We start from the raw sequence: 15935 nt of genomic DNA on the forward strand, positions 1-15935 counted from the left end.
GTGTCTCAATTCAGGACAGAGCAGAGTCAGCTGACTGGCATACACATTCTCTCATTTCTTGTTTCCATTTGCATGACATAAACTGGTTGGTGGTAGTTACACAGATAGTGACCACTCTCCATTCATGAAAGCACAACCTTTGACACAGACATGAGTTTGCCACTTTTGCTGGGTGGTTCTGGAGAACATTTGATGATGAAACAATAATCAAGTGACAAATCCCACCAGGAACTCCTGCACACATGAATTAAAAAGTTATCTCTTGATGTTCCAAACTAACATTAGAAGCTCATCCTTTTAGTAGAGCAATCTTGCTCCTACAGGTGATACAGGTAGAAGTAAGATGCTCAGCATTTCCTTCTCCTCTTAACTATTCTCCTAATGTAATGTCATCAGGTAATGCATTTGATGGAGAAAGCAAACTTTTAAGTAAATTATGTTTCCATGATAATACTCACCTGATGATATTACAGATATTCCTTCCCACTCTTTTCCGCAATCTAAGTATTCATTGTGTTGGCGCTTAAGTATATAAAAAAAACTGGTTTAAAAAAGATATAATAGTAGCCACCAATTGGGTAGAACAGGGAGTTAACTTGTAAGAGTTGCTTCCCTTTGTATTGATATTAGACAAAGCTGTTTATTTTCTGGCTTTCTGGAATGGTTGGTGTCGGAGTTAGGAAAGAAAGTTATCCTTGTATAATATGATCTTGTAAGTATTATCAGAGACAACATTTACTAAACAATTTGCTTTACTCAATTTAAATTGAATATTCCTTCTTGTTCAAAATTTCATAGTAAAATAGTTCACAAAAGTCAATTCAATCTAATAGTTGAAAGCTCTATACCTTAAATGTCATCAAAAACCTTTCAAACACAAATTTATTGCTTAAGATTTTACATTGGAGGCCAGGTACTGAACTAGATCAAGAAAGGAGGCTGTTGGGTCTATCATGACAAATAACAGGATAGAATTATTTTTTGTATAAACTGGCAACTACATTGCAGCATACAACATTTTAATTTGTTTTGTAATGAATCACACCATAAAGTCAAAATCTTCTAAAACTGTCCATGCACTTTAACATTGAATTTTGCTGGGTGTGTAAATAATGACCTTACAAAGGAATATGGATATATGTGGATCCAAATATAGTGAATAATGGCCATTTTAAAGGTGTGTGTAATCAAACTCTGAAAAATGATTCCCATTGTTTTTAAAAGTGTCACTGGAGTGAATAGCCAAATTTTGTATTATTTTCATTTTTAGAAAGAGACGTTTTAGTTGAAGGAACAGATTTCAATTTGACATTTTATCAAACCATTCATTAATTCATAAAATGGGTAGGAAATCAAATTATGCCAAAAATACATTAAAATATGTACACAGAAGTCTGTAATTCTGCACATATTTATATTCAGTCCAAGTGTTTCATTTCTGCTGAATAATCTAAGGTTAGATGGATTAAGAACAGATTTTATATGAAAAGTTATGTCGGTGTTATCTGGATGAAGTTCAGTCTTACAAGGAATCTATATTCTGCAACAAATCTGAGCATGTTTTAGTATCAACCATCAGGGGTGATAACCTAGTAGACTACTATGCATCATCTCTGTTTGGAATTTTGGTAGCTCAGAGAAATCAGACTTCATAAGACTTTGTATTTGAAAGCTGATATTGTTGACTATGTCAAAGATAAACAGCTGGGACCATGGCAATAATAGTGTGTAATGATTAAATTCAATAAATAAAACTACTAATATGACTGATTACAGAAAGTCCAATTACTAAACTAATTGTCTGGAAACTGTCAAATATTTTGATAATTGATCACTCGCATAGCAAGCTTTAATTGAGAAAGGTTTAAACACAAAGTATGAACTTTTAAGTGTCCCTCCCTCTTGCAGATGGAAGGAATTTAGTTGAATAAATTTTATTTAATCAGGAGAGTTCATTTTATAATTTTAATCAACTTGTATGGTGATATTCAAGTCTTTTAAATTTGTTATAATTATATATGTGATGGAAAACTAAAAAAATCACTGTTTTGTGAAGTTAGTACCTGGTAAACCCTGGGGAAAAAAATTTGTCTTGGAAAGTAATTGAAAAAATATTGGAAAAATGTTTGTAATGGAATGTAATGGGAAAGTCATGGAAAATAGTTGAAAATCTCATTATTTGCTTGTCAGTCTTTGATATTAAAATGGGTGGATTGGGTGTCTGTCAGGAGAAGAAGGTGCCCTCTTGACAATAAAGCTAATTATGCAGTTATCATTCCTATCCTGCTTATCAATATCATCATTATTTTCTATGTACATATCCAATTTTCGAGCCCATATGTAGTAAACAATAAAGAATTTGGTCATGAAAAATCAGAAATTTGTCATTGATAATTTATGGGGGAACAAAATCGTTTGTGTAGGAACCCTGGGTAAGGGCTGGATTAAATTTTTGTTTCATCTTTAATTCGCAGTATCAAATTAATGGCATCAGTTAGCACTTCTGTCCTTGTGGTGTGTAATGATATAATTCTCCTCAGAATTTTAATCCATTAATGACAATGAGTTATTACCCCTGTTGATCTTGCATCTTTACTAAGAGCCAAATTTTTGTTCAACTCAGTACCTTCAGAATATCTGAATGAAGATTTGTGCACATAGTTTTAATTTTAAAGATATTTAGCATGAGTGAAATATGAAACATTTTCCAGTTATATTTTGCTTGTAAATATGTTGTCTTTGACCTCTGTATTGAGACAGATTAGTGCCACAGTAGGGGCATTGTTTTTCCCTTCAGTAGTTGTCTTGTTCCATTATCTGTATACAGCACATCATTTTGCATTCATCTCTTCCTTTTTTTTTGCAGGTATTTAAGGATGTGAAGCAGATTTTAGCAGAACTCAAGTTGTGATTACCTTTTATGAGTAACAATATCACACATATAGGCTTATTTATGTAACTTTTATTATTTTATTGCTTAGCTGTACATGTGTATGATTGGGAAATGATAGAAACAAATAAATCTTGGCTTGATGTTATTTTCCACATCAAAATTATACTTTGTCAGACAAAAAAGCAAGTATTATTGGTTCAGTTTAAAATTACATTCTACAGATTATTAGAGGATGATTTGCTCCCAGCATCAGCTGTATTAGAAGCTGAATTTCATGTAGGAATATACATAGATATTACCATTAAATATATGTTTACTTGGATGTACCTGCATACAAAATTTAGGCTTTTTAGATCACCTTGCCATAAGGACAAGTGAGTTGATGGCATGTCAATGCATCCAGTGTGTTTCATCCATCATGCATTGTCTGTTAGTCCATCATCAGTTGCATTCATAAACATCACTGGACAAATTTAAACTAAATATGGCAAAGGACATTCTGGCTTAAATTGCTTTCAAATTTATACCAGTGACACTAATATGCCATCAAATGTGGCTGCCATTACAAAAAATAGAAGAGCCAAGTGGTTAGTTAAGATGCCTGATTTGTAACTGCAAAACATCAAACCAAAAAAAATTATAAATAGAAAACATTTAAACAGATTTTTAAAAAAATAAACTGCTCAGCATACTTTAATAAAATTTGATGGAAAGCATATTGGCTTGAAGTAATTTTAAATTTATATAAATGAGCTGACCTGTCATCAGATATGGCCATAAAAACTCCTTGGATTTCAAAAAGTTTGGTTTTGTACTTCCAAAGTCCTTGAATTTTGCCATAAACTCCAAATTTGTCAGAGGGTGTACAGAAAGAATGGTCACTGGTAGTTATCACAGTAACAGATGGAGAAATTTCAGTTTACAAAGACAAAATACTACTTGATAACTTGTGGAAGCCCTTGAATATTCATGGAAAAAATACTTTCCAGGGATGTACAAACAATGGGTTATTAGGCAGATGTTGGTCATGTAACCACTTGGGCCACATGTTTAATTATAGAACTAGAGACATATTTTTAGACTTACATATGTAGCAATGATGCATTAAATGTGGAGGGGGGGTGCTGCCCACCTGGGTCTGTTACTACATTTTCATGCATTTCGTTAATGTTTCAGCACAACTTTGTAGACATTAGTACGAATCATGCATGCTAAAATAAACCCTGATCCACTCATCTTCCAGCATTAGGATGTAATTTCTTTATTACTTTATGACAAAATTTTGGTGTGGATGGGATTGCATAAAAGCATTCTGTTTTATTTTTGTGTGGGTTTGCTTAGAGATTAAAATGATTTTGATAGTGTATTTTATCATTTTAAGATATATTTTTAATATGCCAAAAGAAGGCAACTTATTGCAAGCTTATTAAGATATAGTTACGTTGGATTTGATTAGTCAGCAATTGCATCATTAAAGTAAAATCATTGTTACTAGTTTATCTTGTTCAAAAAAAAATCTTTTGTAACACTAGTGTTCCACAACTGATACAAATGTTGAGAAATCAAACTTGTGTTGAAGAAAACTTTGTCTTTTTTAGTATATGCTTTAGACAGTAAAACAGTATTTATAGCAGTCTCCAATCTCAGTGTTATTTTGTTATATTCATACTTTGAATTCCTTATTAGGAACATACACATAATTGGCTATGTGAATTCTTCCAATAACCATAAATGTATTATACTGTATTCACATTAACTGTAATGCACTTTATTTATGGTTATTTATTAGAATGCATGTTCTTGCAATGAGCAGTTGAACATCCAGTACCCATTCATATCACAAGCTTTATAAAAATATTTATTTTTTTCCATCTATCTATGTATTATTACCCAGTCATTAAAAATTGCGTAAGTTTTGCTTTCATAATATATCTTGAGTTGTCTTTTAAGGTATCTTCACACTCAGTGTCAACTTTGAGGTTTGAATAAGTGAACTTAATGGCCAATTTTTAACATGATTTTAAAAAAACAACAACATTGAAAGTCATATTTCTGGTATGTAGTGAATACTGATTTTTTTAATATATGCAAGTTTGTAACAATCTATTATACTCGAATATTCCTGTTTTAGTACATCTTATTTTTAAAATGTAGTCTTTTTAAATTGTGAATATAAAGTGTTATTATCAACCTGTTTGTGGTCTTTTTTTGAGTGACTTTAAATGCATGCAACTTGTCCAAAAAAAGTGCAGGATCTAATCATGTTATCAGATCATCACAAGCTGTAGTTTTGGAGTGTTTCTGGGCAAGGCACTTTATTCTACTTGCTTAAATACACTATAACCTAGTACTAATATTAGTACCCCTCCTTTGTGGTGGGTTACTAAAGCATTCCTGTATGTAGTACAGCATATTGTCAGAAAGTTTGAAGATGCATATCTCATTAAACAAATCGAGCTGTAGTCTTATTTAATACCACAAGTAAAATAGGGTTTATATTCTTTATACAAAAATTGTTTTAGGTCATCCACCATATTAATTCATTGAAGCACTGTTACCATTTTCAGCCTCATTTTTCAGTGTGCCATATAAGGACATTGCATCCTTTTTTTTTGAAAACATAAAAAGATCGTAGTAAATATGGCATGCATTGAATGATGTATTGTAGAATATCTAAATATGGTATACCTGCCTTTTTTTTGTTGTTATGTGAATTACCATGGGAATCTCGTGTTATACTAGGGCTGTGAGATAATAGGTGGATCCTATTATTAATCAAGGTGATGGTTCCAAGTCTATGAAAAGAACAAGTTTGATACTGTGTGGAGATACACTGAAACTGTCAGACAAATTCACATTCAAACAAGTTCTCTTTCACAGATTTGAAACAAAACACTAATGCAGTGTTTTGCATTTTCAAAATGCCTCTTTTTCATGGTCACCAAATATTATTTTTTGTTATAAATTGGGATTTATCAAAGTTCAGTTTAACAAAAAATTTGATGCAGATGTTGTGAAAACACCACAGTGGGTATAGTAAGGGTGTGCCAAACAGAAATAATGATTGAGCCTAGATACTGAATGCCATATCAACTTTATAACATTAAATGGGTATGTAATTAAAAGCAATAAATTAAATTGTTACTTTCTTAAGCATCATTCTGAATTCTAAATTGCTGAATAGGTCAAGAACCCCAAAAGAACAATGTGTCAGAAATAATTATGTAATTCTTGTGAATGAATATTTGTGGATTGTATGTCTCACCAGCACTGCAAGGTAATTATGTAATTGTCAATGAATTGACATCTCCCAAGCATTTATGTGAAATAAGCACATTTATTACTGGGTAGTTGTTTTCAGGGTTGGGAGATGAGTACTCTGTTTTGAAGATCAAAATTATATTTGAACCGTTTTATTCATGCTATTATTTTTGGAATCTGTAATGAGCATTATTGCAACAAGATTCGACTGTTGTATGATTATATTTTGCAAGGACAGTATATAAAGAAATGATCAATTAAAAAATATGCTAGAATCTCTTTCCTGCTACTGTATGCACGTCCAAGGTACAACAATCTTGTTTATAACATGGTTCAGAGGAACCATAAAAGGAAATGCAGGATTAGAAGTGAGACCTTATTACACTGAGGTAGTCAAGTAGGTAATGACTGCAAGGCAGTGTCATATAGTGGGTAACACACGAAAAACCACAAAAACTCATTGTTTGCTATAAGCCAAATGAAGTAAATCAAGTGGCAGTGAACTAAATGTACCCATGTTAATGGGGTCGATGATGTGTATATCAAGGACTGACATGCTATGAGGCTTTATAAAGAGGGGCTACTAGTCAGTAGAAATTGAAATCCTTGCCAATGACTGCAGAATGTAATGAGTTTATGACAGAAAGCATTACATTTTTGTCAAGCCCACTGTGGCAGAAGCTGAACATCATTACTTAGGTGCCTCTGTTGGTGTCTATTCATCTGTAGACATTCTATATTAACCAGTGTTTAGGTGTTTTACTTAGCTAAATAAAAAGGTTGGCTTGATGAATTTATTAGTGTGTTTTATGTTATATAAATTTTAACAGTATAAGCTGTAAACATTTTTAAAATAACATGAGAATCCAGTCATTTTTTAATTATATGTACAATGATTGTTGCAATCTCAAGAAAAAAAATGGATTTGCGGCCTCCTTATTTCTCAGAAGACACTTTAATGACAGTTCAGCATTCATGTTTTTACAGATTTATTTTTAACCTGTTTAATGTTGAGGAAATATGTTATTTCATATTTATTAAATTTGGAAAGAAATGAGCTGCAATTTTTAAAAAATGTTCAATTGCTGATTGCCAAACTTGTGCATTAGATAATATGAAACCATGCGTTACAGTCTCGCCCTGTAACGATTTTATTGCTACTGTTCAAATACAATTCATGCTATGGTGGGTGCATCAAGTTCATAATTTCTGTCTATCCATTCTGAATATTATAGATGAATTTTTATTTTATAACATTTTCCTGTAATTAATGATTGCTTACAAGGAGCACATTGGCTGTTACCTATATCCATGGACCTGTCCCATTTTATTCAGTTAAAAATGATGGCATTCAAACTGTAGTAGCTTCAGTATTTTGCTTTTTCTTCTCTTAGTTTAAGTTGGTCTAGGTTTCAGAAGGGCATACTTCACATATTTTGGTTAATTTGTTTTTATGAAATGAGAATTTGTCAGGTTTTTTGCTCAGACTTTGATGCTAATTCAGGTCTTTGCAAAGTATATTAAGCAATGGGGATTGTACACCAGTTACAGATTTTGGTCTGGGAATCATTTACAGTGTCCATGTGGACCTTTTAACAACAGTGGAAAGTTTGTGCATGTAATTAATTTTTTTTAGATCCAGAGTTGCTTTGTGATTAAAGGAACTGTATTCATGTATTATGAGATTTTGATCATGCATTTAAAAAGAGCAACAAAAAAAAAAGAGTAAAACTAGGTTATATACATAGGTTATATACTTTGTTTCAATAAAAGTGTGGTATATTTTAATATTTTCTATTTTCATTATTTACAATATCTTTTGGATAAAGAAGTGATCAGAGAACACATCATCTGATTTCATTTCTGTAGAGACTTCATAAAATGTAGGACTTTGCTTGGAACTTAAAACTTGATTCCATGCTAGTACACCATTATCATACTGGTCCACATTTTGTGGCTTGTATGGACTTCAGTCTTTCCATTACATAGGATTGGAGCCATTTATTTTTACTTTTAATAATGACAGTTTGAATTAATAATAAAAGTAACAAACTGTACAGTGTTACTAAAGTTATTAACAAATAATATGTCTACCTGCCTTTTGGGTTAAACTGTCAAGGGAGGCAACTAAAATTTAGGTAAGGTGGCACTCTACAGTTTCATATTTTGCATTGGGTTAGAATTTTGATGAAAAAGAATTGCCACAGGTTTCCTCGCTGGTTATACTGGCTATTTAAAAAAGACCTTGTAAATTAAACAATGGAGATTGAACCTTCAATTACCTTTATTTAGGCATATGATTGATGGGTGCAATATGAGTTATAGAGTATACAGCTTGGTCTTACTTCATATGTGCTCCTCTAAAAAAAAAAACTGATAGCTTGGTCATTTTCACTTTCTGGACTTCAGAAGTAAATTATCAAAAAAAACCCCAACTTTTTTACATCTTGTATATTTGGTAATTCATTCATTGCACTTTCAGAAGCTGGTATTGTCTAGTCTGGCAAAATTAATTTTCCCTATTTTAAAAAGTGCTTCAGACAGTTTAGTTTAGACAAATTCAGGCTGATTTTATTTAGCACAAGGGTGCAGTCGTTTTAGTTAGCTGTGTGCTTAGATCATGTAAAATTTCCACAGTACAGTATCCAAAGAAATTTCAGCCACAGCACATGACAGTAGCATAGAGGTATACAACATTCTCTCCATAGTGCATGTTGCAGATGTAAACAACTTCACCTTACACCCACCACTCTCTCAGAAGTTCATGTCTGTAGAGTGCCCCTAAATGATAACAAGATTTGTTAGTAGTTATCTCCCTTGGAAATATTTGTTGCAACTGTACAACAGATTTCAAAAGGGAAATAATAATTCATCAAATAAAGTTTTGATGTTAACAGTCATAGGCTGCTGTATTTATAATCTTTATCCTTCTAAGACATTTTCCACATCAAATTTCCTTTGTTGCAGTGATTTTATCTTGCATTTAAAGTATGGGTCAGCATAAGCATGATACGTGAGTTTGGTAGATTGAAATAAGATTTTTAAGGAATAAGATACAGGCAAGTTAATTAAAACAATTGACATTTTTAGAAGGAGATATAAATGAAATTCCAGGGAATTTAATATCTTGCATCATACTGATCTTTGTTTTATATTTTTTTTAAAATAACTTCAACCTTGCCAGACTGTCAGATGTAATGAATGCACAATTAAGGGCAGAGCTTTATGATTCTACAGACCAATAATGACAGCTATTGGATCCATCCAAGTGTCTCAAACCTAGGACAAAATAACATTTAACCAAGAATTTTTCATGACCCTGATCTTGTTATTGTGACAAAGGATATTAGAGAATTGTTAAAATGGATGGGCAGTGCTTTTTGATTCAACAGTCCAAATGCAATAGCTATTCTCCCCAGGGTTTTGGGACTCCAAACCATACTTGCAACAAACACAAATTAACAGAAAACTTTACCAAAACTTTTCAGATGATCCTGACCTTGCCAGAGGGTCTGGGAGAGGATAGATGTGAAGGAACAGAGCATTTTATTTAAAGAGTTCAAGTATGATACCCATACATCTCAGTTTTGGGGGCTTGCAATCCTACTGCAAAACTTTCATCAAAACCCAAACCATTGCTTTTGATGACAAAAGCTGCTGTTTCTAGAATGAGTGTGGAAATAAATGAGAATAAACTACCAGTAATAAACTACATTTGTTACATTTATAAATGTACATTAGAAGCAAATAAACTGGTGTCATGGTTCAATGAATCCAACAATTACTGACATCTAAAGACAGATGCACAGATGACTTCCAGCTACATGCTTTATTTTTCATTAAGTGACTAAGTGGCCACAACCAACTCTAAGGGTGCAAGCACCAACAGTTGAACACCACCAGCATACCAAACATAGTAGTGGTAATCCTTAGTTTTAACAGAAAAAAGTTGTACTGTTTCATTCTCCTTGTCGAGAAAGATTAAATCAATGTTCTATGTTTTGTGATAACCAATTCTTCCTGTCACAGTCTTTCTAACTGTAACTGCACAGCCCAAATCTGCCATTGCATAATGCACTGGAAGATCAGGGGCTTTGTTGTTTGCAGTTTGACTTAATTTAGAAGTGAGTATATATGGTACAGTCTGAAACGGGTACATTTTCTGTCAGACTAATAGTTTCATAATTACAGTGGTCTGATGGTTAGTAGAGTTTCAGTTGTAACCAGTCAGTATTTACACTATCTTGGGTAATTTTTAGAAAATAAGAATTATCACAATAAAGTTCTAGGTCTTTTAACTAAGCTGTATATAAACCATATTAATTTTCAAGAATAACTTGTGTTACATACACTTGTTTCTTGAAATGTCACAGAATGTGAAGCTTGCTATACCAGAGTGTAATATGCTATATCATTCTGCAAAAGAACTGAGCAAAATGGCGCATAATACTCTGAGGTGTCTTGGAAACTTTCTCAGTGTAAAATTGAACAGAAGTTTCTGATACTTAATTTTACTGACAGGAACATAACAATTCCGGCATCATCTAATGGTTCAATAGATTAAAGGATGAACAGATGGAACTGACATCTAGAGAAAGACACACATATGACTTCCTTTTTTAATTTTCAAAAAGCAGCTTTTGGGTTCGCACATAGTTCTTAGAGTGCAAGCACTAGAGGTTGAACAGCATTAGTATACCAAAACAATAATGAATAAAGCTTAGTTTGAATAGAATAGCTTGCAGTCACTGGAGTCTTTTATTTAGTGTATCAAATCTTGTTTCCTTTTGCTAACAGGAATTGTTACAGTAATATAGTGTGTAGGGACTTAATCACATGCAGCTGATTAGCAGGGAGTCTTAGCCCTGATCAGCAGGGAGTTTTAGCACTGATCAGCAGAGTCTTCTTGACTTGGACTGTAAAAGGGGTAGGTATTATATGATCTCTTTTGATTTGGGAATTCCATGGCAAAAACTGATTAACATGTGAAAAACATGAAATTCCAACTGGTCTTAAATATTTATTAAGATATGAAATCATATGCACATGCTCATGATGTTATATTTGGCAATAAAATAGCGATTTTGTGTTTTGTGCTTCAGTTAATTTTAAAATATTTAGGTGGTCCACAAGCAACAACCAATTTCATATTTTTACAGAATATAACGGCATGCATTCATAACCTATTACTAGAAATATCATTTTGGTTGTTGCATGTAAACCATGTGAAAAATGTGAATTTTAAGTTTATCAGCATTCACTGAAGCCTTGCATCTCTAATGATATCAAGTACAGACTACACCTAAACTGAAATTTCTGCAACAATTAACATATAAAATGAATTTGACATAAAACAGAGACATTCTTATGATATAACCAGCATTGTAAATTAAGAATTTGTTACAGAATAAAAAAAAGTCCATCTTGTTTAAGGATTTGCATGGAGACAACAGTCGTTACATTATTTCCACCAATGTAGACTAGGCTGAATAAGGGCTGAGTTTGACCCCCAAATTAGAGATCAGTTTAAGTGATAGTAACTGCATTTGTTACAATGCTTATGTCCACTGTAACATTTATACATATGATATTAAGAAACGCTGTGAGATAAACATTTACTTTTGTAAAAACCTCAAATTTTGCTATATCACTGCGTCTTTAAAGACCAGTTTTTCTCTCCTTTGCAAGAACACGTTTTCTCAAGATGGCATTCATTCATGCACTGCTCCTCTTGTACCTGGTGATGCAAAGATGCAAGCTGATTGTTGGCACTTCCAAGTCATTGAGTTAAGAAGTTAAATTTTGAGTATTTTTGTTGCGGTCCTGTGGACTTTCTGATGATGGTGATAGTTCATCAATGTCTGTCCAGGAAAATAATCTTTCAAACACTTCTGAAGGCCTATACAAAAATACTTTTACTTTCTGTTCAGCTTCTTCTCTTTAAGTTCTTTTTACGACAATAATCGACAGTAATAAGCTTTTCTTGTCATTTTCTGCCAGTCAAGAAGCTATCTCAAAGGCTAGAAACATTTAGTCCAACAAACGCAAACCAGTCTTTACACAAGACAGTTTCTTCATGACTCTTGAATTTCAGCAAGTTGATGATTGTTCTATTAGTTGGTGGCTCAGTTGGAAATGCCTTTAGTATATAAGGGCTGAGCAAGTGATACTGCTTTAAGTTAAGCCTCAGGAGAAAAGGTCGGACATTGCATTTGTCCAAGGCATGGGTTGCACTAGGGATAAGAAATGACAAAATGATTTAAGAATATTTTTCTGCAGCAGCTCTTTGGTGCATAATAATATATCTTCTACAAATGTGTGTGCTTAAAATCACCTTGACATGAGGCTGAGCAAACCTTTTTAAATAGTTCTTGAATCTTACAAAAAGAGACTGGAAATTTGCTTCTAAACTGATGCAGCTGGATCAAAAACTTGTACATGATGACATCCTGTTGACCATGGGCTATTTTTCTCCCTTTCCTATTTTAATCAACCACCTGGACATGTGGTGGAAGTCTTCATTCTCTGTAAAAGTGCAAAACAACATATTTAGTAATTAATAAGACCTGCAAACTGTGTAAGCAGTGGGAAACTGAAATATTTTTTTTCTTGCAGTTAGAAATTTAAGATGTATTACATTAAAAAATTTAAAGTTATTTTCTACAAATTTTCAGGTCTTATAACTTAAGACTAAAAATGTTTTAACTTTTCTGTTTTGCCTTTTTTTCAATACAAAAAAATGTTCAGATATATCTATACATAATACCAAAGGTGGATAACGTCCTTAATGGAGGTTCAAAAGGCTGAACTTTTCCATGACATCAGTCAGCCTAGAGGTGATGACATCACTTTAGAACAAGCAACATCTTGGTTGCATGACTGAGGCTTAGGTAGTTGGTGAAGAGTGACTAGGTCTGCTGCTCACTAAACTCATAGGTTACCCTGAATTAGAAACTGTGACTTTGAGATAGTCGCTGAGTAAGTCTCTTAAAATCTGCTGAAAACTGAGGAATAATCTTGGCATCATGAATGTCAGAAGGCAGTATGTGGGTTAGACTGGTCTCTGTACATGTCTGCAAAAGTTGGGTTCAATATACTCCATTTTGGACTGTTAGTGATTGAGCCCATAATATTGTTTTTGTCCTTCGTGATCCCTAGTATATGGCTTAGGCTGATCACAATGTTGTTTGAATAGAGTGGGCGCAGAGCTACACTAAATGATGGTTACCTGGAAAATAGTGATAGCAGATGATTTCAATTACAGCATTAATTTTTAGGAAGGTCAAGGATGGCATGTACATGTAGAATCATTAGAGAATGGCATTTCATGGCTAAGAATGCTGTGGCAAAGGGAACTCACCTGTTTGTACCAGATATGACAGAATTATACATATATAAGGAATTTCTTAAGGGCATAAAGACATGCTTATATATAAATATTGTAGCCTGAACCTATCTGTTAAGTCGCATAGGCTACCGTGCTCTTTAAATATGACAGAATGCTTATGCCAATAAACACGACTTAAGTGTCATCTATAGAAACCTGAGTGAACAAGACACGACTAAGTAAACTGTGCATAGAAGGCTTACCTGTATTTGTCTGACCAGAACGGAAGCAATACAGAAATGTACACAAGTGTCTATGTTACACAAACAAATCTTATCATAAAAGGGGAAATCAGGAACTGCTATAAATGCATACAAAGCAGGTGTGACAGACAATAGCCATTATGAGGCAATTACCTGTAAGGAAAAAGGCCCATAGACCACCTATATAAGTAAAAACACTTAAGATGGCACCTGGACACTACGAATGCCTTGGAATAGAAACTCACTGATATGTACCTGTTCATAATAGCATTACACACATACAAGGATTTTAAAATATTTTTTTAAAGTTTAAGTGCTAGGGGCTTGCATGTACATAAAATAATTATAGTTATAGCCCAAACTAAATGAGAGGTCACTTAGGCTTCCCAAGTACCAAATGTGTGACAGTGACAAAGTGTTCGCAAATTGTAAAGGCAAAACTTTGCTGGCATAGGAAGAGAAAAAGTTGGAAACAGAAGTGGAAAACTCCAACTTGTAATGGTATTATCTTCTACATAGGTTCTGACTTTTGCGAGGCCTCTTGTGACAAAAAAAGTGTGTTCCTTGGCACAGATGGAAGTAGTAACCAACAGGTTCTTGGTTTTTGCCGCTAATCCTTATACCTGAGGGAAGATCACTCTGCCAGACTGCCATCTAGGTTGGCAGACTAACTTTTAGCTCCCTTTAGCTAAAAGTAGACTCTGGGAGGACTGGATTTGCAAGGTAGTAGTAGTAGTTCTCCTAAGGTATTATGATTGGGTAATGTATTTAAAGAAGTAAATAGAATAGAATGTAGCAATTCTTTGTAAGAGAGAAACCAACTTCCAGTTTAATGATATCCAAAAACCATAATTAAATGAACACAAGAACAACCACTATACACAATAGTTACACACAGAATGATTACAATTTTATGAATTCATCAAACCAATATAGGCAATCACTCTCAGGATGCAAGATATGCTAATACGTGGTTGTGAACTTAATGTCGCAGTATACACACAGACTTCACTGAAGAATAACTTATTTAAATCCAAAAAATGATTAAAAAAAGAAAGGCATATAAATATTCATAAAAGTTTAGAAGGATACAATACTTATCAATGTGCTTTGCAATTTATCATACAAAGGACCAAAATCTGGATTACATTTCCATGTTCAGTCAGCCATTACATCTGCAATTTCCTTGGAGTAAGTGATTTGATACATATGACTATGACCTTGTGGTTTCCCGGCTTGTGATTAGTTGCCATTAATCAAACAAAGAAGCATGCATATAATTAAATTCAGTCACAATTGAGCTTTCCTCTGCATATAGGTATCATATACATATTTTGCTGGAAAAATTAATTTATATTCACATATTTTGCTGAAAAAAATGAACCTATTTTTGAAGGCTTACCAAGAAAATTTAATTCAAACATTTATGTGAAAATAAAGGTCATTTTCTGCACTACAGTTCTGGAGTTCTGGGCTATTTTTTGTTTTGTCCCAGTGGCTTGTGGCTGGTTAAAATTTTAGCTGCTTTCACTGTGAGATGTTCAGCTAATCAAAGCATACCCAACAGTAAAACTGCCTCTTTTAGATGCAAATTACTGTTCATTCTCTTATTTTCATCAACAAACCAAACACACAGCTAAAAAGAACTAGCACACTTTATTCCAGCACAAATTTTATTTTTGATCATCATCTACAACGAAGATACGGTTGATAGAAAATAAGCTTTATTGAAAATGGTCCACTTCCTAATGCAGGCTGCCAATACATCAATACATAGATTGCTATTTTTATGCTCAGATTATGTTTTTTTGCCACTTGAATTAGTAATAATTATGCTTGTAACTCTCTGGGAGTTGACACATATGAACCAACAACAAAGCAGTTCAGGTTCATATTTAATACAATTTCCCTTTGATTGGGTACCTGGTTAACCAATCATTAGGATTTTCAGGTTTCCAAAAACTTTGACAGCTTTACTTTTCATTCAGAAGGATAACCAATAAGGTTTTCAAGATGATCACTGTGGTAGCAATATTGGGCACCATTTTCATTTAATAACAACAGGACACCATAAGCAATCTTCTTGATATGACCATCCATTTAGAAGCAGTAGCAACAACAAGTATCAGCTATATGTACATCAGATTGGCACCATTTTCATTTATGACCAACTAGACATCTTAAGAAGTCT

The 15935-nt window shown here is 33.2% G+C and overlaps 1 protein-coding gene across 1 annotated transcript in view; it reads left to right on the forward strand.

Annotated features, from left to right (window-relative positions):
* LOC149806545 (UMP-CMP kinase-like) overlaps positions 1–5083 on the forward strand; it is a 29018-nt gene extending 23935 nt beyond the window's left edge. The window contains exon 6 of the mRNA XM_089954282.1: positions 2867–5083. Coding sequence (XP_089810408.1) covers positions 2867–2911 — 45 coding nt within the window. The 3' untranslated portion in view covers positions 2912–5083. The remainder of the gene's footprint in view (positions 1–2866) is intronic.
* The last annotated feature ends 10852 nt before the right edge of the window (positions 5084–15935 follow it).

Source organism: Sinohyriopsis cumingii, chromosome 1 (genome assembly GCF_028554795.1).
Source record: "Sinohyriopsis cumingii isolate HCF-2022 chromosome 1, ASM2855479v2, whole genome shotgun sequence".
NCBI classification, from domain to species: domain Eukaryota; kingdom Metazoa; phylum Mollusca; class Bivalvia; order Unionida; family Unionidae; genus Sinohyriopsis; species Sinohyriopsis cumingii.